At 40.3% G+C, this 27,756-nt stretch overlaps 1 protein-coding gene across 2 annotated transcripts in view; it reads right to left on the reverse strand.

Annotated features, from left to right (window-relative positions):
- GRIA3 (glutamate ionotropic receptor AMPA type subunit 3) overlaps positions 1 to 27,756 on the reverse strand; it is a gene marked incomplete at its 3' end in the record, with an annotated part of 157,666 nt that overhangs the window by 102,502 nt on the left and 27,408 nt on the right. For both annotated transcript variants that reach the window (XM_082488327.1, XM_082488328.1), the window contains exon 3: positions 19,510 to 19,749. In XM_082488327.1, the coding sequence (XP_082344453.1) occupies positions 19,510 to 19,749 (240 nt within the window). The remainder of the gene's footprint in view (positions 1 to 19,509; positions 19,750 to 27,756) is intronic.

Below are 27,756 nucleotides of genomic sequence, written 5' to 3' on the forward strand. Positions count from 1 at the left end.
CACCAAGAATATTCTGTAAAGGACAGTCATTTAAAAAAGACTAAAACTAGGAAAAAACAACAGCTTTCAGCTTTTCTTTAACAAATATGGTCCTAAAAATCCCTGAAGGATTACGTAGAAATCATTAGAACATGATTTTTATTAGTTTACAGAAAACTAGTTTCCCTTGTGACACTGCGATTTCTGTTTTTATTGCTTCTTGACTCTGGTCTCTGTATGACAATTGAGGCTGCTATTCTTCATACTGTAACTCGTATAATTATACCTCAAGTAATAAAACTGAAGCTAATTCTCGATTTTCTAGCAAAATGTCCACTGAAGCCTCTCCGTTTCCCCTCATTCTAGTGCAATAATCAGCAATTATTTGTTTAAAGTAGTTCTCAGGAACCCCCATTGGGGTAGATGCTGTAGAAACAGAAAGCAAAAATGTATTCCCTCCCCGCCTTCAGTAATGACTGTAGGTTAAATACAACAATTAAGTGCATTTCTACCATCAGAGCTCGAGTGGTATGAAACATGACAATCAAAATATTACAAAGGGGCCCACAATAAAACTTCTTATTATTGATACAACGAACTCATTGTTCTTAAGCAAACATTTTAAATAGCATCCATTATTCATGTGAAGTCCTAAAAATTACCTATCTGGGATTTGGAAAAAAGAACATATTTGAATATCAAAATATGGGAGAATTTTTCATCTTCTTTTATAAGAAGGTTTTTGTATGAGTTTTTATCTCTGTGTTACAATTCTGTTGTTTCAAATGGACCTGTCAAGAAATTATTTTTAAACACATAAGGTCAAATCTTCACCTGTGCAAATCTGCATTGCTTCACTTCAAAGAAATGCAATGAATGGCTTTTGCTATGCTCTAAGGCATAGGCTGATTTTTACACAACTGAACCAACTTGGCTACATTCAGTAGCAAGCTGAATTCCCTGCAGTAGAAGTTTTAATGTTAAAAACATTTTGACAAAATCCAGCTTTATAGTCAGAGGGAGGTCACTACAGTCACAAAAACACTATCTGCAGAAAAATGCAAACGAACATCCCATAAACCAAGACCATATCTATGCAAAATGAATAGCACTTAAAACTTAAGAACAAATAACATCATTGCCCCCATTATCTTTTTATCCGTAATCTTCATAGGAGACCAAATAAAGTGTTATGAGGATGCAGCTGGCATCTAAAATTCACTATCAGACAGACGATGATGCGTTTAGATTGCCTACTGTGGCCAGTTTTTGAAAAAGGTCAATCCAGAGATTACTTAAATTAAATCTGAAGTGTAATGGTCTACAGCTGCTTGCACTTAATATGTTTGGCTTCATATATGTTATTAATGAAAACTCAGTGTAACTCTATACACTTCAAACTTTTGAAGCCACTGGTTTAATTTATGCTTCCAGATGTGTAGTTTCACAACAATTGTTAAACTAATGGAAATTACTGCTATATAAATGGGAATTTGTAATCAAACAGCCAAGTTGAATACTTCCTTGTAAGGAAAGGGTGCTTTAATGCATAAATGTTATTATATGCTTCATGCCAGAATGGAAGCATTGTTTGGTCTTACACATTATGGAGGCTGTGTGCAGCCAGACTTTTCTCTGATTTGTAGCGTAAGGAAAACATGCAAACCAAAATGGCCATTATTCAAATGTATGCCATTCACATCCATTTTGCTGTTTCTTTGAGAAGTGCAGCAAAATGGTTCCAGAGAGGACAACTACAATAACAACTACACTAATACAATATACACGCATCATCTAAAGCCACAACATTCACTTTCTTCAACATATCTAAAAACAGACAAATAAGCAATGAAACAGCCCTGAAAAATCCTTCAGGGCCCCCAAATTCACGTTAAAATGTGGAAAATAACTGTCCTTTTTATATTACGATTTTTTTTTTCTTACTGAAACAGGACAACTGCCACACTGTGAAGAATGCGCTTCAAATGTTTGTGTTCAAACTGTCTCCACGATGTGGAATATGTCTAAAACCAACACATACACTAATGTAGCAGAGGCAGTTACTTTGTAAGGCTTTTTTAAAATAGCATAGCATGAAACTCAAACTGTCAGTGCATAAATTACTGCTGCCTTGAGGCTGCAATCACTTATGCATCCTTGTATTCACCCCCTCATACACCTCCCCTTTCAAAGAGAAGCTCAGATCTCCCCTCCCGCCCCCATCTCCCCACCTCTTTGTGGCAACCGTTACACGGTCATTAAAAATAGGTACGTTTGCCCATTAGGGGTGTAGGTGAGGGAGGCAGAGAACTGCATAATGAATGGCAGAAAAAACAAGCAGGAGGGTTAGAGGTTTTATTTTCAAGAAAGCTCTGCAAAAATGTTACTGCAATAATTATGTGTTCATATAACTCATTATTATTTGTCTACAGCCAGGCATAACTTGATTTTATTTCTTTAATAAAAACTTGATCTAATTTGAGGTTATCATTGTCAGTTCATGGACAAAAACAACTGATCGATAACGCTAGTACTACTAAGCAATAGGCAATTCTATCTACAGAGCAATTACTGACACTGGTGTAGTCAGCTGAAAGGTTTGATCTTGCTGAGTCAAACAATGTCAGAAGACTGGATTCTTTATTTTTAATTTCCCTCTTTTTTGTCCTTCTTTTTTTTTTTTTTCCTTAAAGAATAAAGGCTTATCTTGCTAATAAAAGATGTGCTAAACTGCACAAACCGAAGACTAATATTTGCTCCTGAAGTTGTAATTTCCCCTTTTTTAGCAGGGGGAAAAAGCCAGTAAGAAATAAGATTGCAGCAAATAGCACTCTATGATCTAGAAACACATCTACGTTATCTTTAGTCTTAGGAGCAGATCATGACACAATCCAGTCTAGACTATGATGGTGTTATGTGTATATAATGCTGACAAAATAATTAAACTGCACTGAAAGGATTTTATACTGCAGTTCTGACTTACACTCATCAAATTAAATTCTTCATGAATTAATGCACATAGATTGAGGTCGATGTAGTATATGACTTTGACATTTCATAAAGATGAGTGACAATTACAGATTCTTTCATGTATTTTAGATGGCTCAGCAGGACATAATGGCAACTGAAAATTACTTCCAATAGAGAAAATATATTGTTTATATCATAACTTTATCCAACATTTTAGTTTATTTGATGTATTCACCCATTAGAACCACCCATACTTGGATATTAACTACACCACTCATACTGAATTGAAGGCATCCGAGAGTTTTAATAAATGCTTTCCCATGTTAATTCTGAGACTACATCGTTATTTTCGTATCACCATATATATGTATTTCATATACATACACCATTATTTTTAATAAATTTGCAAGGCCATACATAGCCTTTGCTACAAAAATGACAATACTGTACCCTTACAATGATCAGCATGAAACACCTTGCTAAAAAAGACACCTGAGAGTGTCTGCATTATTTGCCATATTTATCTGATGGCTTCAGAGTGTTTAAAATATTCTAAAGTACCCTGAGAAAATCTTTAATGACCACTGTCATGCATTTCCTCCTCTGGAAAAGTCTTCTTAACTATGACTCTGAGACCTAGACAGCTTAAGAAGAGCTCAGAGCCACTGTCTTTGAGACTGCTTTGTACACCATGCCACAAGGAGAACATGAAAGGAGCAAAAAGGCTCTTCAGTGATCAGCAGCCATTTCATTAGGCTGAATTAGAATAGCCAGAAGTGGCTTTTACTTTACAAAGGGGAAAGGAGCCTCAGTTAAATGCTCACAACACATAACCGCTGATTAAAAAAAAAGCCGCAACCGAACAAAGCAATTTGGATCTGTCTTTGGCCTCGGGTAGTACGGTTCAATGCAGTGTAGGGAATGGCCGCGCTCCTTTATAAACCCATTCTCAAGTACAGTCGGGCAGATTATCAAAATCTGAGTTATCAAAAATGAATTATTGCCCTCCTGAACATGAATAGAAACTGGAGAAATAACTCATAACCTCATAAGCAGCAGCAGAAAAGCTGTAAAGATATTAGCACTTTATGCAAATAACAGTAGTCCTCTTACACCTGGTATGTGCAGAGCCCTGGCAATTCACTGCATATTGTTCTTATCAGCATTGACAAAAATATCCCCAAAGCAAACACCACCTCAGGAGCTCCTAAGAAACCTTGACAACCACTGCTTGGTATCTGTTAACCTTTGCAGACTGATGCTGTTCTATCATGTCAGCGCGGAACTGCAATGTTCATAGCTTACCAAGCGTCCACAGCTCCAGCACACACCACTGCGCTGGGGCAGAGAACAGAACTGGAGTTGCTTTTCCAGTAGTCACAGTTCTGGCTTATGGAATTCTCCAGTTTCAGATACGATGCATTAGCCCACACTGCTCCCTAAACTACCACCACCTTGGCAAAAGCACCTCACCTGCCTCAGGCTCCTTCCCGTCCACTTGGAGGGAGCACAGACGTACTTCACGTGCAAATCCAGACTCCACGGCACAGCCGCTTGGCAGAGCCGTGCCTGAGGAATCTGGCCCTAAAAACTGAAGAAGAAACACTTCAGCAATAAGGGGGGGGTACTTCACTGTTGTAAGAGATGACAACTTAACTTCAACAAACTGAAGAGGAGCCCTGACTCAATGCTGCTACGCTGTGCAAATTACCGGCCAGTGATTTGTTTCTTTGGGCTGCTCACAACCAAGGTAAGTCAGAAATACTTCTATGTGCAAAGCCACAGGCTGTGAACACGATGAGCTCAGGATTAGGAGGAATAAAACCTTGGGACACCGTTCTCTCCTGATGATTCTTTGCATCATGAATCAAAGCAAAAGTGGTGGCCAGGAAAAGCTATGCATCTAGAGCTGAAGAAATGAATAATTACTTGTTACTGAGTATAAAATTCATGTCAGGAATTTTTCAATTTGTTTCTTTAGAGATTAATACTTTATTACTTTATGGAGGTATTTTCATCCCGCTATACTACAGTAGTACAGTCTCATACACCTTCTGAAACGCATGCTCACAGTGCTGTCCTACTGTGAATTGCACGGAGAGTTAAAAAAAAAAAAAAAAGAAAAAGAAAAAGGTGTGATTTTAAATGTCTCATGAGAAACCGGAGAAAAATCTACCTCTGTAAGAGAAAAATCCTTTAAAAACTCCTTAACCTAAATACAATATGAGGTCATTTTACCTGCCAGCTGAATGGGTTTGTCATAAATGTATTCACATTTATTTTTCTTCCACAAAGCATTTGAGTCATCTTTATGCTTATCGGGACAGCTGATATTTTCTGGGAAGAAAAAGCCATTTGGTCAAACTAGTTTGGTAAATTCTCTGAAGCCTGAAAGAAGAAACTACACCTAAAAGGGCCAAGTGTCATAGATGAAGGAAGGTATTGAAGCTATAACCAATGGATTCCTTCGCATAAACTCCATGACAAACTCCCTTTAATTAACTACCTTAAATGCAAAGCTTCTCAACTTGCTTGTTAAGGAGAACCTTGAATGTATAGAAGCCAACTATGGTGATTGTGGTAGGTCTGTTTAATGCCTCTGGGTCAAGATCAGAGGGGTTGTCTCCAAAGGGGATCCTACAGTAGGCATCTGCTACTGACCTCCAAACCAAGACAGAAAGGCCAACGAAGCAATATTTGGGTCACTTAAGCAAGCTTTGGGTCAACAGAACCTGGTTCGTACGGGTGACTTCATCTACCCAGATATCTGCTAGAAGAATAACATAGCGGCTCACATATCATCCATCAAGTTACTGGAATGCGTAGAGGACTGTTTCCTCATGCAAACGTTAAATGCGCCAACAAGGCACTGCTGGACTTGCTACTCGCAAACCAAGAAAACCTGCTTTGTTATATCTCAGTTAGTGACAGCCACAATATTGTGGAGTTTGGGATCCTGCTGAGGATGCTGAATGTTAGTACTAAGACAAAGGTTTTAGATTTTTAGAAAACCAAACTTCAGCTTGCTCAGAGCTCAGCTGTGAGGGATTCTGTGGGAAGCTTCCATGGAGGATAAAGGAGCTAGTGATGCTGGGATTTTTTCAAGAACACTTTCCTGAAAGCAGAACAACAGTTCATCCCCTTTAAAGGTAAGGGAAGTAGGTAGACCAAGAGACCCCCTTGGCCTAACTGCGGGCTTCTACATCTGCTCAAAACCAAGAGAGAGGCGTACCAGAGATGGAAAAGCTGACAAATACCTGTTGAGAATTACAAGGGCACTGCCAGGGTGTGCAGAGACGCAGTCAGAAAAGCAAAAGTTCAGCTCAAATTAAAATTCACCAGAGGTGTCAAAAATTACAAGAAAGGGTTCTTCAGGTACGTAAACCACAAACAGGAACAGAAGGGAAATACCGGCCCACTCTTAAACAGGAGAGGTGAATTAGTCACCAACAGTGCTGAAAAGGCAGAGGTTCTCAACGCTTTCTTCACCTCTGCCTTTACCAGCACTGTTGGGCCCCAGGCCTTGGGAACGGCAATGCAGGTTGATGCAAACACAGACCCACCATCAGTGAAGGAAGAGTTGGTATGCAAACTGTTAGAGGAGCTTGACCCCTACAAATTGATGGGCTCTGACAATATCCACCCAAGGGTGTTCCACGAGCTGGCTGATGTCATTGCAAAGCCACTCTCCATAATCTTTGAGAAGTCATGGAGGCTGGGGGACATCCCAGAAGACTGGAAGAAGGTTACTGTCACCCCTATCTACAAGAAGGGCCTAAAGGAGGATCCAGGAAATTATAAGCCCATCAGTCTTACCTCAGTCCCTGGGAAAGTTATAGAACGAATCGTCCTGGCAGCTACCGCAAGCCGAATGAAGCACATGATTGGAGAAAGCCAGCACAGGTTTCCCATGGGCAAATCATGGTTGACAAACCTGACTGCCTGCTACAACAAAGTAACCTGCTTAGTAGATGAGGGGTGAGCAGTGGACACTGTCTACCTGGATTTCTCCAAGGCTTTCAACACAGTTCCCAACAGCCTCCTCTTAGAGAACCTGATGTGTTATGGTCTAGACAAGTGGTCCGTGTGGTGGGTGGGGAACCAGCTGACAGGCCGCACCCAGGGGGTGGTGGTAAATAGCTCTTTGTCAAACTGGCAACCTGTCATAAGTGGGGTCCCCCAGGGATTGATACTGGGCCCAACACTGTTTAATATCTTCATAAGTGATCTGGATGATAGGATCAAGTGTACTCTGATGAAGTTTGCTGATGATACCAAACTGACTGGGAAGCGGATGCTTCAGAAGGGAGAGCCATCCTGCAGGAAGACCTGGATAGGCTGGAAGATTGAGCTAACAAGAACCTTCTGAAGTTCAACAAGGACAAGGGTAGTGTCTTGCACCTGGGAAAATGTAATCCAGGAGTGCAGCACAGGCTGGGATCTACCTGGCCAGGGAGCAGCTCTGTGGAAGGGAACCTGGGGGTCCTGGTGGACAACAAGCTCAACGGGAGTGAACAGTGTGCTGCTGTGGCAAAGAAAGCCAACAGGAGGCTGGGTTCATCTACAAGGGCATCACCAACAGACATAAAGAAGTCATTATCCCACTCCAGTGGGATAGTCCAGTTTTAGTCCCCACTATACAAAAAAGACGTGGACAGTCTGGAGAGGGTCCAGAGAAGGGCCACCAAGACGATCAAAGGACTGGGAAGGCTGTCATATGGGGACAGGCTGAGAGAACTGGGTTTGATCAGCCTTGAGAAAAGAAGGCTTAGGGGAGACCTTGTCACCATGTTCCAGTATTTAAAGGGTGGCTACAAAGAAGATGGAGACTCCCTTTTACAAGGAGTCACATGGAAAAGATGAGGGGTAATGGGCACAAGTTACTCCTCGGCAGATTCTGACTGGACACAAGAGGAAAATTTTTCACAATGAGAACAGTCAGCCATTGGAATAATCTCCCCAGGGAAGTGGTGGATTCCCTAACATCTGCCACTTTTAAGATTTGTCTGGACAGGGTCTGGGCCATCTTGTCTAGACCATGCTTTTGCCAAGAAAGGTTGGACCAGATGATCCTTGAGGTCCCTTCCAACCTGGTATTCTATGATTCTCTGATTCTATGGTGAGTAATCCATTATGAGTTTCTTCAAAGTCTCAGTTTTTTTTTTTCCTAGGTGAGAAGAGAAATTCATAGTAAAACTAAAAGTAATTCTTGTGTAGGAATATGAAAAACTGTTTTTCATTAGTAACCATGGCCACTGACTTCCAGTATGACATTGTACACATCTCTTAAGTCAAAGCTCACTGTGCTTTCAACTCAAAAAAGGTATTTCCACATACGTAAGTAGAAGATCAGGTTGTTAACCTGCTGATCAGTACATCAAACCTTCCATCTGAAAAACAGGACTGAAAACCCTTGCATGCCCCTTACAGATATTGTTGATCTTCATTCCTTGTTGTTTGAGACCATCAAATGAAAATCACTTCAAAAGCACAAAGACTTTAACAAAGCGAAATTCTTACACACTATTCACCCAGCATGCTATATAGTCCCGTATCAAAAGAAATTCAAACTGCATATGAAGCCTCTTCTTTTGGTACTGAGAAAAGAACATGTCATTGCTTGGCTGAGAACCTGCTTTGGAGTATCTGAGGCTACTCAATGAAAGAAGAAGCTTTGATGTACTAACTTGTTGAGATACTCCATTTTACTTATATAATCCTCAAGCACTGGAGAAATCTCCTTTGTGTTTGGCATTTTTTACCACTTGCAACTATTACAGTCATTCCATTAAATTGGAGAGACATGCATTCAACAGATGGACCACTTAGTGAATAAGGAACTGGCTGGATGGTCACACTCAAAGAGTTGTGGTCAACGCTCGATGTCCAAGTGGCAACCAGTTATGAGTGGTGTTCCTCAAGGGTCAGTACTGGGACCAGTGCTGTTCAGCATCTCTGTTGGTGACATGGACAGTGCGATCGAGTGCACCCTCAGCAGGTTTGCTGATGATACCAAGCTGTGTGGAGCGGTTGACATGTTGGAGGGGAGGGATGCCATCCAGAGGGACCTGGACAGGCTGGAGAGATGGGCCCATGCCAACCTCATGAAGTTCAACAAGGCCAAGTGCAAGGTCCTACATCTGGCTTGGGGCAATCCCAAGCACAAATACAGGCTCTGCGGAGAATGAATCGAGAGCAACCCTGAAGAGAAAGACCTGGGGGTGCTGATCAATGAGAAGCTCAACATGAACTGGCAATGTGCAATCACAGCCCAGAAAGCCAACAGTATCCTGGGCTGCACCACAAGAAGTGTGGCCAGCAGGTCAAGGGAGGTGATTCTGCCCCTCTACTCTGCTCTGATGAGACCCCACCTGGAGTACTGCGCCCAGCTCTGGAGCCCTCAACATAGGAAAAACATGGAGCTGTTGCAGCGGGTCCAGAGGAGGGCCACAAAGATGATCAGAGAGCTGGAGCACCTCTTCTCGGAGGACAGGCTGAGGGAGTTGGGGTTGTTCAGCCTGGAGAAGAGATGGTTCCAGAGAGACCTTATTATGGCCTTCCAGTACCTAAAGGGGGGTCTACAGAAAAGCTAGGGAAGGACTTTTTACAAGGACGTGAAGTGATAGGATAAGGGGGAATGGCTTTAAACTGGAAGAGGGCAGATTTAGATTAGGTATTAGGAAAGAATTTTTTACTCTGAGGGTGGTAAGGCACTGAAACAGGTTGCCCAGAGAAGCTGTGGCTGCTCCATCCCTGGAGGTGTTCAAGGCCAGGTTGGACGGGGCTTGGAGCAACCTGGGCTGGTGGGAGGTGTCCCTGCCCAGGGCAGGGGGTTGGAACTAGATGATCTTCAAGGTCCCTTCCAACCTAAACCATTCTATGATTCTATGATTAAGCTGCAATGGCCCATGCTCATTCCACAGAAGTTCTTCACCTGATGAACGGTTCATTTGCCTGGGCTGAAGATCTTCTCACTATCGGATCATGCTCACAAAAGTGTGAGGTCTCATAGTATATTTAGGGAATCTGTTCCCTCATTGTGAATTGCAAACAACCATTGTTCCACAAAACACCATGGACCACTGATAATAGCTGTCACTCAGGTTAAGAAGGAACTATTTCTAGGTGAAGAAAGATGCACAGGAAGAGTAAACATACAGTCAAGATCCAGTGAAGGGTGATAAAATTTGCAAACTTGTAAGAATACGAACATGCTAAATACTGCCATCTTAACTGCATTAAGGTATAGGATACCAAGATGTTCTTCCTTTGGAAAATGCATGATAACCAGAATACGCTACTCCATCGAAATGCGTAGTAAAGCTTACATACTAATGCAATGTTACACATCTCTCTTTTTGATACATACCTGAAAATTGCTTCATCTTGATTCCATTACTAAATAGTGCTGCTTTCTTCAGTGGCACTCCAAGTACCAACTCCCTTATGCAGACTTTAAGTCAGCAGGACAGTTCACCTCCATGAACAGAATCAGCACAGCTCCCCAGGTGAAGGTAGCCTGCCTTGCTCTGAGCATCTGGATGCCAAAGACACCAAAGGCTTCCAGTCTTTAAAGCTATGCAACATATACAGATGCAAAATAATAAACTCAAACAAAGTAACTTTCAGTAAACTCCTACATCTGTGGGGTGAGATGGGTTAAATAAATAGGTTTGATAAAAATGTACAGTCTTTTTCATATAGGTATTTTCTACAGCCTTCCTTTTTAGTCTGAAAAGTCCCATCTCCTCCCAGAGATCAACAAATCGCAGCTCGTCTCCGCTGGTTCCAAGCAAAGCCTTTCCATCACCTCTAAGGCTTGGCTTTGTGTCAAGTCCTTGCCCTTGTCAGAGCAAAAGGGCCAACGACCCCTCTCGTGTATCTTTTCAGCCCTTCCCCCCTCCACCTGCACTTGGAAATTGTCTTGAGCTTTAGCTTTGTTTCAAAAACTATGGAAATGTGAGATTCCGACCATTTAAACCTTGCTGATACACACATAAAATCGAGAACAAAAGCTTCTGCCACTTAAATTACTTGTGCATGCAACAAAAAAATTAAATGTTACGGGTATACCAAAAGTTGATAAAACATGCATATTTATGAAAAGCTAAATATTTAAATGCATGCATTTACACAAGTCAGTTTATAAATACATTTGTTTGCAGACTTCATCTCTCATGCATGGCCGAGTGACAATGCTGCTAGTTCTCCTGTTTACTACACAAGATATTCAGGGCACCAGCTCATGTTCCTGAGCGACCAAGTTTCTTTCTTTAGGACCACGAGGGTGGCACACATCCTGCTTTAGGCTTCCAGAAATTATTTATCCAGGACTTTCCCGTTCATAACTCTGTATCCTGAATGTTGTGACTCGGTTTTACAAGCTGATTTCACATAAAGCGAGGTCAGATTCTGATGCTCTCTCAGCCACAACTGGATTCACACTCAGTGTGAGTGAGGCTACCATAACACCCTATCACAACACCATTACGTGTGGATGGAAGAATGGATGCACACCATCACCGCACAAGCAGTATTGGGGCTCTGTCATACCACTCTCTTGCTCTGGTGTTCCTGCTTGTCTTCATAAATGGGCTGACACACCTCCTTATTCTCAGGGGCTCCATGAAACAAGACACAAATTTGTTGCACATGTGCATTTACTCCACTTGTTGCTGGAAAACACTGCTGACAGTAGTGTGTTTTCCAACAGCTTCAAGGGATGCTCAGGCATTTTGCCCAGGCATCTCAACACCAAACCAAACCCACTGTGTGCACACAAAACTTGTAAAGAGGCACAAAGCCGCAGTACAGAATACCGCCATGAACTCTATACTGCTGGTCTTCAGCTGCAGCTCTGGTCTTGCCAGTATGATACATCTCATGCTGGATGACTTTCAAAGTTGATTCACTACTCTTGTTCATGAGCTAGAAAAATGGTTTAAGTGATTACCAGGGGTAAGCTAAACAAATAGCAGCTAATGGGAAAGATCAGGAGAAAAACGCTTAAGGCTCTCAGTTCACCCCAAAACCAGCCAACATCCATTCTCCCACACAGGGTCTCAATGTTTGTTTGGGGAAGGATCAGTAAAAGGGCTTTCATATGTATCTGTGTACCACAGAGACCAAGATAAAAGGAGTCTGTATGAGACATCAGAGATTTCAGAAGAAATAAATGGAAAGTGATTATCAAAAGCTAGATTTAACTGTTCAGGCTCAGATTATTCCTGAACACATTTAGGCAGTAAAGTCAAACAGTAAAGCAATCCTGGAATCTTTCAGTTAAGGTTCTGGCATGTTTCCTGAATAGAGCCTTAGTTCATAGATTATACTGCTGAAAGCAACAAAGCAATGTGCCCTAAATAAGAATGTCAAGATTTGCCTCTTTGTCAGGGTAAATTACTTCTATTTCATACAAACATTGCTAAGCAGTATCTATGACTTTCCATTCCATATAAATACAAATTCTCGGCATTATAAGATGGTAAAATCACTCATTCCCAAAAGGCTGATAGCGTAAGAAACAGATCATTTTCTTATGGCATGTAACTATACGGAGTATGATTGTTCTTTAAATCTAAATAATGGATTTTCTACCATAAGGGTCTTTACACTGTGTGCGTTCTCTATTGTACCAGAGCTTGAAAACTTGAACCTACATCACGTCCTTTCAAGCAAAGCCATGCAAAAGATGCGACATTTTGTGGCCATGCTTCAAGCTGCCTTTTGCCGAGATCATGACTTCGAAGAAAATTTCTGGATGGCAGTTACCGGAGCACATGATTCTTCAAATGTGCAGACCTGTGATGCCTGTTCCTGTGATAAGGAGGCTGAGCCTCAGCTCGGGAGGTCTTGCCAAGATTTTATACCCTGTTGTGCATTTCCCAGTATATAAAGAAGTGGGAAAGGAGAATGAGACAGCTCATCTACATAGCTACCTAAATGCTCGCAATTGGTATTGTCTACATGTCAGCCCCATGATCCTGGGCTGCTGTCCAAAACACTCCTTGCAAAAGAGCCAAAAAACTCGCATAAATCAAGGTTTGCAGTAACTCTTCCCCGTTTTGTCACCTTGGGTGTTTTATAGGCTTCCAAACATGCTTTGTATGTTCTACAATTCTTGACCACAGGCTGACGTGTACAGAAGATAACGTCAAGATTTTAAACCGTTTCATACTTTTGAAAGTGTGAGCAAAATACATTGGATCAAACTTATAGGTGCAACTGAGAAGAATTAAACAGGTATAAACACACAAGCAAACAAGAATTGCGATTTTAAAATGGAACAAACCCATGTTTAATTCTGACAAAACAATGAGCCAGCATTAAATCCTTTTTCTTTCACGCAATGGATTCAGGCCAGTTCTTCAGCTAGTGGAATAACTCCCCTGCTCTGAAGAATAAACATGTTAATGAACAGCTCAGCTATTGAATCTGTTGACATTTGACTCTTCAGCAGGTGCTGAATTCAGGGTTTACTCATGCTGGTGTAGCTGCTACCACCAGTTTCATTTTTCCCCTTTATCAAAGAATGATCTTTATAAACGAAGATAAAAGTTTCTGACATGCGGAAAGGCAATACAGAATTTAACAAATGAGCTATGTGGAAGGAGGAGTTCTTTTGCACCTGTCTATTGATGGAAGGGGCTTATAAACAGGAGTCAGTCATTCTGTGTTTTTCATTGCTGTTTTCAGCAGACTCGGTCCACCAGAATCCAACATTCCAAAATCCCTAGAAATGTACCAGGTACTAAAGCAGATTCTTTTTAGATTCCACAAAAATTAATCCTACCCCAGATGTTTTGCAAAAAATGTTATGTTCTACATATCAGTAATTTTCAATGTAACTCTTATTTCATAAAAAAAAAATAAAATCCATCCATTTAATTTTGTGTAAGATATAATGAGGCTGGTTCTCCATACCACTTCTTTTATCAGCCCCAATCTCTCATTCTCCAGGGAAAGCAGTACAGAAGTGTCTTGTCCTTTGATGGCAATAGATAACTAACCTCATTTTGTAAAAGCAGAACTAAACAGAAGAGTTATTCTTTGTCTTCAGCAGCAGCAGTGAATCAGACCTCATTGCCTTCTACTGAACCCCATTTAAGGCAATTCGATGCTTTACGAATAATCATTGAGAAGCTTAATGATCATTGAGTAGCTCCTTTTTTTTTTTTTTGGCTCTTTACCTGGCATTTCTTTGTGCAATAGGGTACCAGAAGGTTCTATATTTAAGAGGAATAGGATAGGTCATATTTTCTGAAACTGTATTTTCAGGCCTTCTGCATCCTTACCTAGCCATTATGTTTGGGTCAAATTTTTGTGTTTCTGTGGCAGTAAGGATTAAAGATGTAACTGTTTTTAAAGCAGATATTTTCAGCTCTTCTTAGCCACATAACCTGGGGCTTTAGAAGAACACTTCTGTGCCTCAGCCTTCATCTAGCCAGTGTTAACCAATCAAAAAGAAAATAATATTAGCCAACGATAACCCTAATTACCAAAGCTTTTTTTCTTTTTCTTGATGTTAGGTATTGGCAGATACCTACTGACAGACTAAATCAAAACCAAATGACAGAAGAATTTCAGATTTAGAGAGGTATTTGGTTACAACGCTATAAAGACTGTGATCTATCTGCACCTCTGTCTAGACTGAGCTCCTATTGTGTAGGTAGGCATTACACAAAGCCACTTTTCTGTCCTGTGATGACTCCTATGATCTGAAGTAAAAGGAAGAAGACTTCATGCACATCACAAAAATCACTTGGTGTGATATCGTTTAAATGATCTGCATGACAGAAATCAAGGTCTTTATGCACAGTGGGTATGACAAATCAAAGTAACTTAGGGCAAAATGCCTGTGTTGTACTGTCAGATGGAAAGTGAACAGTCTGTACAAAACAATATTTCTCAGGCAAAAATAAACTGAAATGTTACTTAAGAAACATTATGGAAACTTAAATAAACAAAAGCTTCGGTATTACGGTCTACCATACCATTTTTATAATTAAATGAGAAGTGCTTCACACTTTCACACAACATTAAGATGACTATGAAAACCACAAGCTTACCTCGCCACACATTCACACTGGTGTTACTCCGGTCCACCGACTTCAGTGGAGTAACATCTGATTTAGAGTACAGTAAAGCAAGAAGAGAAACAGACCTGAAGACTGGAAATAAACCTGAGGTTTTTGATGAAACATAATCCTCAGCATGAGATGCGAAAGGTGGCTTTCCTGACAAGTGCTACCCAAATTCTTAATAGCTTTCTGTATGTAACCCCATCTCATTTCATCCCGACATAATCTTAATTAGTCTTAGCTCTACTGCAGAGAAGCCTACTGAGGCAGTTAGCACCATATAATTAATCAGATATTTTGCACGCATCACAGCAACCAACAGTGTCAACTCACTGATGTGCATTAATACAAACAGAAATCAACCCTGCCTTTCCCTTTCACATGAACTAAAAGCATGTGGCACGGAATGAACATATGACTATTTCTTCTATACACTGCTTAATGTCCTTTCTTCCCTGAGCAGCCATTTCCTAATGCATCATTACTCTCTGCAAAGTATAATTTATTTTTTCTGCTGGTACTAGGAGAAGAACACGCAATTTGCTATTTCTTTTAAATTTCAGTTTCTTCACAGAAGAATAAGTCCAGCAACTGAAATAAGCAATGATAAGACATAATTCTTGCTGCTGGAATTCACAAATCTCACATTTCATTTTTCTTTCTGTGTGCTTTAGCAGTTTTTAAGAAATTAAATTTTGCACCTGCACATAAATATAGATTTGAGAGAACAATCTGCAACATTCAGTCATCTCACAGCAACAGAAAATAATCTACTTACAAATATAAACATATACAACATACACACTAACGCACTGGATTAAAAGCTTCACCATCTATCTATGTAATTGCAGATCTTAACTTTATTCTGTTGTTTGAGATTTATCTTTTGTCTTCATGCAGGAGCCAAACAGCAGAGTATTGTACCTAATGTCACTGAGGGGGAAACCACATGATTATATGATTTGATCTCAAAGAATAAAAAAGACACTGCTTAAGGAAAACAGTTTTATAAAGTTGATTCTCCGTTCTCCTAAGCTGAAACTGAAATAGCTCAATAAGCAGTATAAAACCACAAAAGAAGGCTTATTCAGTTTTGCGTGGCATCTGTAATATGCTGCGATACTTATTAATAGTAAATGCAATGTTTAATACATGGCAGTGTTTTGCTTCAGCAGAGCACTGTAAAACTACTTGCAAGAACAATTTAGTCCATACCTAATATTCAATGTAAGAAAGAGTAGTCTAATGTTTTGTGATTTCTCAGATTCTCAGAACAAACCAGGGAGACAATAACCTTCATAGAAAGGCAGTATTTAAATGATAGTTTGTTTCAGGAACTGACAGTAAACTGCTTAACACCTTCTCTCTACAGCATTTGTGCCCCAAAGCGGTTAAGTATCTAAGATAGGAATTATTAAAAATTGTGACAGCTCTAGTGTTTTCATTTCCAATGGTATCTCAGCATAGGAACATGTACAGCCTATTCACTACCCGACACAAGGAGTCATTCACCATTATTATCGTTCAGCCTCTTGGGATGTTTCTTTGTATTTGAAGGCCTATCACAAGAAATTAGGCAGCCCACCGGAATTGCCAAATGTTTCAGGTGCTGTCAGCCACAATTACTGCTCACCAAACAAAGGAATCTAATGTCTATTTCTCAGTACCTAATTGCCCTGCCTCTCCCTCCTACATGAATCTTCTTAGTTTATTTTAATGCTGGAAGAATACAGCAGCTATAACCCTAAGACTGCTACCAAGTTTGTTTTAACCTAACTAAGCCAGCAGTAACTGAAGATAATCAACTGTTCATTTTTGTTCCTGTTTTAGCAGATGGCAAATATGTTATCAAACAGCAGCAGTGAGGATACGTGTATAGGAAGGAAAGATAAGATGTACTTAAGTTGATCTCAAACGACTCAAAGCCCATTATCAAGCTAACTATATGCACTGACGCCTCTTCCATCCTAAAGCCACAGCTGACCTTTATCTTCTAACCCCGAGCTACATTTTATAATCCTACAGTCACCTGTGCTGCCATCTAATTCAGATTTCGCACTCTGACACTTAGGCTGAATGCCTGACATACGGCCAGCAAAACATGCACGTGAGCCGCAGTAGGTTCACAACGTGATTTTGATTAGTAATTGTAAGACTGTGAGTAGGATGTGAATGGGAAGTCAAGACAAGGGGCAGAAGGCAACAGAGGTTTGGATTGGCAAATTCTGGGGCTAATTTCACCCACAAGAGCTGTGTTTTAACCTGTGATTAAAATCTTAGTACGAACAAGGCAAAATGAAGCCTAGACGCAACCTAAACTGTTCTAAAGGGATTAGTCATCATAATAAGCCCACAATTAGTCTGTGTCTACCTAAAGATTGTACACACTGACAACTGTACAAAAACAGAAGTCCGAGTCCGCAAGCCTTCCCTCATGACTTCCATTACCATCTCAGTTGGTCCGATAGTCATATCATCTAGACTAGTTCTAGCGAAACTCCCACTGTTTTGCTTGATTTTTCCAGTCTGAAGTGCCAAATTTCTTATTAGGCATGAGCTCGGATGACTGATGCATCTCTTTCCAAAGCAAACTTTATTAGCCTTAACCATGAGAAGTTCCATCAGTCCTGGAACAGATGACATTTTACTTTATCACATGCTGTAAGTTTATCGCAGTTGGTCACATCAAACCTTTCTTATTTAGACAAATGGCATATTCACAGGAGCTTTCATTTAAAAGTGGTCTAAACCAGAAATATAGATGTTTGGGTAGTGGTTTTAAAAGATTTAAAAACTAACAGCATTCCCAACTTCTCCATACTTTCCTACTCGATCTCATAGCTAGTGTTTTTCAACACTAGAAATATTTAACACCTCCAAGTCATTCAGAAAATTCTGAACTCTTGGCATTCACCTAAAATCAGACTAAAAATCACTTGTTTTCAACATATGGTGTGTCCTTAGGTAGGTGATGCTATCAATCTTCAGTGTGAAAAGCACAGCCACTGAAGACTGGATCTTTATCAATATGCCACAGCCAGCCCAGGGTATCACAACTTTGTCCTGTGAGCTGGTGTCATGGTTTAACCCCAGTCAGCCACTGAACACCACGCAGCCACTCGCTCGCTCCCTGCTCCCCCACCTGGGGGGGGATGGGGAGAATCCAAAAGAAAAGTGAAACTCATGGGTTGAGATAAAGACAATTTAATAGGGCAGGAAAGGAAGATGCTGTTGCTGCTGATAATAATAATAATGACGATGATAATAATAATAATAGAATGTACAAAACAAGTGATGTACAGCACAATTGCTCACCACCCGCTGACGAATGCCCAGCTGGTTCCTGAGCCATGACGCCCCCCTGGCCAACTCTCCCAGTTTATATACTAAGCATGACAGCACACGGCATGGAATACTCCTTTGGCCAGTTTGGGTCAGCTGTCCTGGCTACACTCCCTCCCAGCTTCTTGTGCACCTCCTCACTGGCAAAGCACAGGAAGCTGGGAAGTCCTCGACTTAGTAGAAACGCTACTTAGCAACAACCAAAACATCAGTGTGTTATCAACATTGTTGTCATACTAAATCCAAAACATAGAAGAAGGAGGTCTTGGAGTTGTTAATCATAAAGCTGGTGACAAGGGCAATGGCACATCTATCTGATGCAAGAAGTGCTACCCAGGTGAAATCTGTAACCGAGCAAATTCTGTACGCTCAAGAGCAGGTGGCAACAGCTGCTCCACAGAAATATGCCAGATTCCTCACAGAAAATGGTTCTGATGCTTATATCTTTTTTTGACAGGATTTGCTACCTTTGGTGCTTCTTAGTAGTTAACAATTGGCTAAAGCGTGGAAACATTGGTTTTAATATGTTTTCATTTAGTAAAACGTATCTCTGGTCATTCTTGTCACGTATCTACATTCATCTCTGGATATCCATGTGACATATCTAGAGCATCTTTTCTCCAGCAGAGCCCGAAAGCATTTTATGCATTATATTCTTAGACCATTATTGATGCCTAGACATCTCCAGAGTGTATCTTAGCAAGGATCGCCTTTGTCCAGTGACAGGAGAAATGTGCATTTATGTAAAGTGGTGTGGGATTTGCAATGTCACGCACAGTGGAAGGTCTTGCTTAACAGCCCACTTCATAGTGCCGACTCTATTTATTTTGCAAGGACTCAAAAACCCTGGCAAATGTTAAGTCTGCGGTTCCATGGAAACCAGGTATTCCAAATTGAACGCTCACACTGCTAACGCTATCCTCCAGAAAATCTCTTTACAAATGATCAGTAATATGAAGATGCCTTCTTTTCATTTATCCATTCATTTTAGTTTCGTCAGAATAAACTTCTTTTCTAGGACCATCAGAATGTGCTACCTGCATCCAGATGAAAACTGGGACGGGCTGCACATACTCATTCTGGCAATACTTACAGTAAGTTATGAGATAGAAAAAACATTTAAAATTACGGTGCTTACCTCGTTCTGTGTCATAGAGGTACACAAACTTTTCCCACTTATAATGAGTCAAGAGACTCAGGATGGCTCCTTTTAATGCTGGCCGCATCTGGATGACAAACTGCACATCTGCATCTGTGGGGAAGCTGGGTGTGACGAAGGATGTGTGAAGGGCTCCACAAAATGATGTCAGTGTGTTCATTGACATCTGGTCATAGAATCCAAAGATGGCATAAACTCCTCTGGAAAACTGTGAACAGACTAACAAAGACAGACAGGGGTGTTAAAATCTGACATATAATGAACGCTAACAAACTTTCAAAGTATATTTGAAATAAGCCTTCTAAGCAATCCTGAAACTATTTTGCACGATGCAGCGGATGGAATTAATTCATGAGATAATACATGCTAATTTCAGTGTAGCTGTGAAGTGTAGCAGTGTAGCAGCGTAGCTGTGTTGTACCAACTTTGTCAGAATTAAACTGGCCTGAGCAGTTTTGATTGCCATTTGTCCTGCTATATTGTTATAATCCACTAATCTCTCCATATTCTTTAAAAACAAACATGGGATTACACGGCTTGTCTGTAAAATACCTCCCCTCCCTTGAGTAGTGTCTTGAGAGCTCTTTTAGCAGCTACATAACAAATATCAGGTCTGCCTAAAAGTCAAAATGTTAAGATGCAGTTTTCCCTGGCATCCCACCTTGACACAGGCCTGATTCAAAGGAATCTGGATGCTTTATTCCTTTATAGTCCACAACCCTGAAATTTCTGTATGAAATCTGGGTGTGGTCTTTTTCAGTGAGAAATTATGGTGGTTTCTTAACTGACTGTTAAAATCTTTCAGAAGCAATTTGGAAAGTGTATGGCTCATTAATGACCACAAAAGGAGGAACACATATTGTTGCTTCATGGGACAAAAGTTGATATCCTTTAACCTGAAGGCTTTTAGTCATTAACCGTTCCGGTGTCCTGAGGAACCCATCTAGTACCAGAAAACAATAAAAATGCAGTCAAAGGTGTTTTGTTTCACATGTACTTATCTGGGGAAACACTTCATTTCCCATACTTTACAGAGATTGAACAATGACCATTTTGGAAAAAAATGAAAAGTATTCCCATTTATAAATGTGGTCAATTTCATGGGAGCTGCAGGTAAAAGAGTTTCTTTGTTGTTCAACTCTGTAAGAACAGAGCAAACTTCTTGTGACCCTGGGTTCTCTCCATGGAGGGAGACTGCATCAGAGATAGTGAGGGAGCCTGATATGGAGATGCTGGGGCTCTGGTCCACAACAAAGATTGTACAACTGAAATACACTACAGCATAGCAGCACTTCTAAATCCAAAGGTTTCTGGACTGAGATGAGCAAGTCCCGTTTGTAATAAAAACAAGTTTCCCAGAAAGTTGTTCATTCAACATTAACGATTTTGCCTGTCAAGAACTGGATTTAACAACAATTTTTAACCAGCCCCATTAACCGCTTTTGCCAAAACGCAGCATATTTAACTTTGCAAAAAGCAAGGGAAGTAATTGCCAGTAAAGAAGACATGACTTCTACACAGAAATATACAGTGTCGTTACTTCTGAAAGTACCATCATGAAACATTTCCTACCATAAATGCTACCATTCAGAATCACTAAAGCCTGTTAAAGTAATTTTAAAAAGGATTCTCCACAATATCAGCTCATTGACACAGCATCGTGGATAACACCTCAAACAGGTAGTCAGGTGTGAAAATTCGATTTTCTTCCTGTAGATCCAGATGCAAAAGTAGAAATGTTATTAAGGAACTTCTTTAAGTGTTTAAGCCACTGTAACGGGACATGACCAGTCGGGGATAACAGCAGCAAATAACAGCTGGTGTAGACAGAAGAGAGACGCACATGAGGCACAGAGAGGGAATAACAAGTAGTGATTTCTGAAAGAAAACTTTGCAGAAGTTCTCAACCACAGTAAAGAAAAGATATAAAAGAAGTTCTAATACAGCAAGAATTTATTCCCAGAGGCATGACTGAGGAATTAAATACACTGTTTCAAAAGGCATTTTGCTAAACCATATACCAGCAGGATATAAAGTAGAAAAGCTACCATAAAAATTATCTGCTGAAGTAACAAATACAAGGCACTAACTTATAGGTGGAAAAAAGGAAAAATAAAAAAAGACTACATTAGAAAGTCTGGCAGTCTCCAAATCATCTCAATGGCGTATAAACCCTCTAATTCCATGGGAATAATGACTGAAGAGGGGATAGCAGAGCTGGGTGTCCTCACACGCACTGAGTCAGTACCTCACAGATCAGGCTTCTTTTAAATATTTATGAATGGCCTAGTTTACTAGTTTTTTATGTAGATTCTATACTGCATAGAAAGCAGAGAAGAACAAGTATTCCAGGAAACATCCCTTCCTGACCGTAAAAACCTAGAGTATTTCAAATGATCAGGCGTTCACCTGTTATTTCTTATCAAGTATAAGGCTCAGGAATACTTTTGAACTGTGACTTTCAGATTTACAGGGACACGGTATCCGAAAGAAGAGTCACAAGGGGGCTCAGAAAGCCTACCATGCTACCTACGTGTAAAACTATAACGAAGAATACAGATTAGCTTGGATTAGGGCTGCCAATTCCCACATCCCACAGTCAGCAGAGAGAACAGATGCAGTCCTAAAGGTAACCGGCAGGGGCTAACTCCAGCACGGACCAGTTCCTCTGCATCGTGCTGGGAACCAGTTTAGAATTGGTCCAGTTTGTGCTCTTTCTTGTTCTTAGAGATATGGCACCTAGGCAATGTGGTCAACAGTTTGAAAGTGGTTCGAGGACCACTTTGGACAAAATTCTGTCTTGCAGGGATATTTTAAAACACTGAATTAAGGTGTATTTATTTTCATAGCAGGTTCTGCTCATTTATGCAAAGAGCCCATTCTCAATTTGTGAGTAATCTGAGAAAAAAAAACAGTCTGTGAACAACAGGACCGTAAACAGGACCTTCTCCAAAGAATGCCTAATAGCCAATAGCCAACATGGAGCTGATGCTTGCGTGGAGCATCCCAGAGCAGGTGAGAGCTTCTGATTTGGCCTTTCAGGTATTTGCAACGTTTTTTCCTAAAAATTCTGGAGGATCACCAACAATATCTTCTAATAAGCACGCCCCTCTGCCCAGTCTTATTTCCCCTGATTCGGGTTTGTATTCACTGCAGATCTTTAAGATTTAACACTTTTACAGACTAGTTTTGAAAAATATTAATCTCCTAAACTCCTCTGCTTATTTCTCATAGCATGTTCTTCTTGACTATCCTTTCTGCATGTACTGTAGGGTGCCAATTCAATTTTACCGGACCATTTAGAAGGCAAACAAACCTTTGGTTTTATAAGGAAAAGCTTAAAGGCCAATTATCTTGGTCCTCAAAGTTCATTTGCATTTTTTAAACTCACATTTTTGTTACAATTTTGTGGTATTAGGTCTTTTATTTAGTTTATCACCTAATCTCCTATGTGATCAGATGAACCTACTGAACATCCATGAACCCATAGCCATATTGCTACTTGTTTTCCAAATAACAAACATCTAATGACATTCATTTTAATTACGTTATTATTCTAACATCACTGAGCCATAAGCAAAATTTTTAAAAGGCTAACTAAACCTTAGCCTTAAACTCTTTTTACAAACTGCTTTCTATTGAATCAGAACTACCCTCATGTTTGAGTAAGAATTTTGGTATTGTTCCTTAATTAATCACAGTTGATTTGTTTGCTTTTCCCTATGTGAAAAATGCAGATGGTCGAACACACACTTTGGCTGTTAAAGAAGTGATTTGGACAAATCCTGATGCAAACTCATCCCTCAAAAAATAAATCTTTTTTTTTTTTTTTGCTGAGCTATGTCTTTATGAAACAGCTCTTAATTACAGTTATTAATACTGTGGATGTGCATCCATTTCCAAGAACAGCACATAATCAAGATGCTTTCTAACCTGATCTGAAAAAGCTGCAAGCTCCACAAAGAAGGGCCAGACTTCCTGAGCAGCCGTTATCCAACACGGGATCATAATAAGCCATTATTTTGGCATTAGGTACAAGGTGAGTGTGTATTCAGAGAGACCTAACTCTGGGCTTGTTCTCAGAGCAAGTCAGATGCCCCAAGCCATCGTTTTCAGGAGAGGAAGGCATGGTATGACAGAAGCCTGTGAATTCTCAAGCATGTCAAGAGAAGGTAAGGAACTTTCAGGTCATGAGAGACTGAAGTGTTTCCTGCCAAGGAAGGAAAATGCTCAGAGCCAGAGTGATCACAGAATTTGCTTAAAAAACAAAAAATAAAAAGGTGAACCAAAAAATCCAACCCAAACAAATAAAAAAAATCTTTGTTTCTGTGCTGAATAGCAGCTGTGCCATCCTAAACGTCAGTGTAACCCAATGAACCCCAGCCTTCTGTTTCACTAGCAGCTCCATCCTCCCTCCAGTCAAATCAGCCCCACCACAGAAACTTGCTAAGATTAACCAGATGTGATTTTTTTTTTTTCACTCAGACCCAAGGAAGGCTCCAGGCCAGAATCTGAAAAGATGCCCCATTTCACACAAGTTATTAGATGTTTTGTTTCTTTTTAAAATTTATTTTTTGCTTTCTAATGGTATTTAGTTCTTCTACCTTTTAGTGACTGTGAGTATTCCTGACACAGCAAGGTTGTACAGGGTATGACACTTCTACCGTCTATTGCCTGGAAGCTAAAGTCAAAACTTCTCTGACACCTCTCTTCCCCGCCCCCCACCCCCTTTTTTTTTTTTTACTTCTAGTTCTTTACTATAAAAAACTGGAGCATTACTAGGAACATTTACAACTAGGTTTGGATTTTGCTTGTTTAAAGAAAAGATGTATAAAGCCAACAAAAGAAATATGTTAATGTGTGGACCTGAATACACCACTTCCGCTAGATGATATCATTAATGACTGACTTGTGAAAGTTGGCAGGATCCTCTCAGGAATCTTCTGCCCCGGGGTGTAATAGCCTGGTAGTTTTGGAGTCAGGGGTTGGAGGTTACAATACCTCAGACACTATTCCTTCTTCATTACTGTTGGTCGGGACAAATAATTTCCCCTCTGTTCATATAAATTTCTTAAAAAAATAGGTCTGACAAAATCAGCCTATGTCAAAGGGGCACTGTAAGGCCTGCTTTATGGATAATTACACAGCTCTTTGGGATGAAAGGCGCTGTAGGAGCACAATCACAACTGACATTATTGCATGTTGCTCATACCAGTTCCTTGGTTTTGTGTTCTGCGTTTCCCTCAGCTGTGAAATAATTTTATTCCCTCCACTTTCCTCTGCCAATTGTCTTGGATTCCAGACAATTCTCACTGCCAGCCTCTGCCAACAGACTAATGGGACTAGTTTATAACGGAGTAATACGCAGCGTATCTCAGAGCTGTTGCTATTTTCTATCTAAGACTCCATCCTATTACTTCATTGCTGTAATAATATAAGGGTTATCATTAACGTCACTTCATACAGGAAGCACACAGGCTCTTAGAGAGATCGACAATGCCTCTACCTCTTGCTTTCCCTTTCGTTTTAATACACTGAATGAAAAGGCACACTCTCTTTACCTTGAGCCCTGAGGCACAGCAGTGCCCTCAAATGCAGAATGAGCTACTTTTGAGGGGTTCCAGGTGATCAGACTTGAGAGCTTCCTTTAAAGACAAACTCATCATATTAAAAATTAAAAAAGAAGTGAACTTCATTTACCTATGGCAAATAAAACTAGCTTTTACATTTAAATTGTTAAGACACTGAATTCTGTCAAGAAGAAAATATTCCACTGAGTTGTTTAAAATTTAGCTGGCATGGGGTCCTCCACAGGCTATAGGTGGATATCTGCTCCACCATGGACCTCCATGGGCTGTAGGGGGACAGCCTGCCTCACCATGGTCTTCACCATGCTCTGCTCTGGTGCCGGGATCACCTCCTCCCCCTCCTTCTTCACTGACCTGGGTGCCTGCAGAGGTGTTCCTCTCACATAGTCTCACTCCTCTCTCCGGCTGCAATTGCTGTTGCACAGCAGTGTTTTCCCCTTCTTAATATGTTATCCCAGAGGCACTACCACCGTTGCTGATGGGCTCAGCTTTGTCCAGTGGCGGGTTCGTCTCGGAGCCGGCAGGTGTTGGCTCTATTGGAGATGGGGAAGCTTCTGGCAGCTTCTCACAGAAGCCACCCCTGTAGCCCCCTGCTACCAAACCAAATACAGCTTACAAACATAAAACACCCCTCCAAACCAAAAAAAAAACACCAACTCACAACCTAAAGCCTCACAGCAGAGTGCAAAAACAAATTACAATTTACTTTTGTGACTTCATTCATGGCAACAGTTTTCTTAGTGATATAACTGCAGTGTTATTTATCTGGTTCTTTTTATAACGAACTACTCAGTTGGCTTCGTTCTATCTAGTGCCTTCTCAAACATATACACTTCCTTCAGTTTGCATGTCTTTTTAGAAGAGCCAATAAAATAAAAACAGTATGTTCAGGCACTGGGAGAAGGGTATTATTAAATTACAAATGAAAGGCATAAGTATTAATCCATTCGTATTTTACAAACCATTTACTGGAAAGCAATCCGAAACAAATGTCCAGATCCAAGCATCCCCAAACACTCTCTGGTCAAGATCCCATTCCAGACGACTTCTGTCACCCTATCACAACTCCATTACACGTTACTAAACGAGTGGTTGTATAGATCCGCTTTTCAGAATGACTTTGGAACCCTGATCACAATTACAGCTCCTGGGTGCTGGGTGCTGTACAAATACATTACCACAACCTTGGTTTCCTTCAGTATGCTCAATTATTTATGACATACATGATTCGACTCATTAAACTTTACACATTTTGGCCTTTATATATACTACTACAGTCAAATAAAAGCCTAACAACGTACATGAATTTGCTGTGTGCTAGATCTTCTTTTCACACCGAAACATTTGTGTGAATTTTATGAGCATATGAAAAATGCCAGCTTGCAACAATAAAAATAGGCCACTTAGGCTGTAACAGTGCTAGTAGGAACACCAGCAGCACCAAGTCTCGTGCACACCACGATGCCATGAGGCGAAGTGACTGCTCATGAGAAAAAGAGTGCGTATCTGAAGTCAGATCCTTTTAGACAGAAAGGCTGACGAAAGGCAGTTTCAGAAAGCGCTCAGAGAAAGCTGGCTGAAGCTCACTCAGCTCTGATGTACTTTGTCCATTAGTGTAATAATGGTGAACTAGGACCAAAGCCCACCTGCCCCTAAACTGCGAATTTGATGCATATGCAAATAAAAGCTTTGATATTTAAAAAAAACTAGCTAACATATTTAAAATGTCAATAATAAGGACATCCTTGAGCACCAAACTGTAACACAGACAAAGTCAGGTTGAACATGACCCTGATTGTCCTGAGAAAGCTGTGCTTAGCTTTCTGAAAGATGTTCTTCAGATAGCCAGAGAACATACTGCAGGTGGCCTGAGCGGCTTGGAACAGGGTCTGCTACTTGTGCTGCTATTACCTATCACTTACTGTTTAGTTTCAAAGCTGCTTCCAAAGCTAAGATTATGTAGAGTCTAAGATACCTCTGTTTTCAGGTTACTGGCCACAAAGCTAAATAAAAAAAGAATAAAATAAATTTTTTTAGAACCTTGATGAAACTTAAACATATATCTTGTCCTGCAAACCTACCAAATTATAATGTATGCTTCACTTGTCATAAAAAAAAAAAATAAAAAAAATCTCTGTATTCACAACGCATTTCTGATGGTGGAAGAAACCCAGGAGTCAATCCACCTAGTTTCCAGGAAAAGTGTTCAAATTATAAAAAGATTTTGTTTAACTGGGATCACTATTACACACTGATTTCTCTAAACCACCATGGATTCGACGTTCTATGAGAACATTCCTTTTGAAAGGGTACGAATCAGATTATCATGATTCAATTTGAAGCATAATCTATTGGAGTTTGAGGGAAGCAAAATAGGGGTTTAAAGCTTAAAATGGATTAAAGGTGAGAGGAGATATATACATGCCTCACAAAGCAACTGACTTTTTTGGAGGATAATTTAAAAAATATGTTAGGCATTTGAGGACTATACTTAAGTATGTGCTGATCAGAATAGTACATTGTCTTGCTCGTGTCTTTACAAGATGGAGTTCAAGCTCTCAGATCAAGCACCACAAATTATAACCAACTTTTCTATTTTTAAACCCATCCTGTCAATCCACAATCTTGTACTATTAAC

The sequence above is a fragment of the Vanellus vanellus genome (genome assembly GCF_965231255.1).
Source record: "Vanellus vanellus genome assembly, chromosome: 10".
In the NCBI taxonomy this organism is placed as follows: Eukaryota; Metazoa; Chordata; class Aves; order Charadriiformes; family Charadriidae; genus Vanellus; species Vanellus vanellus.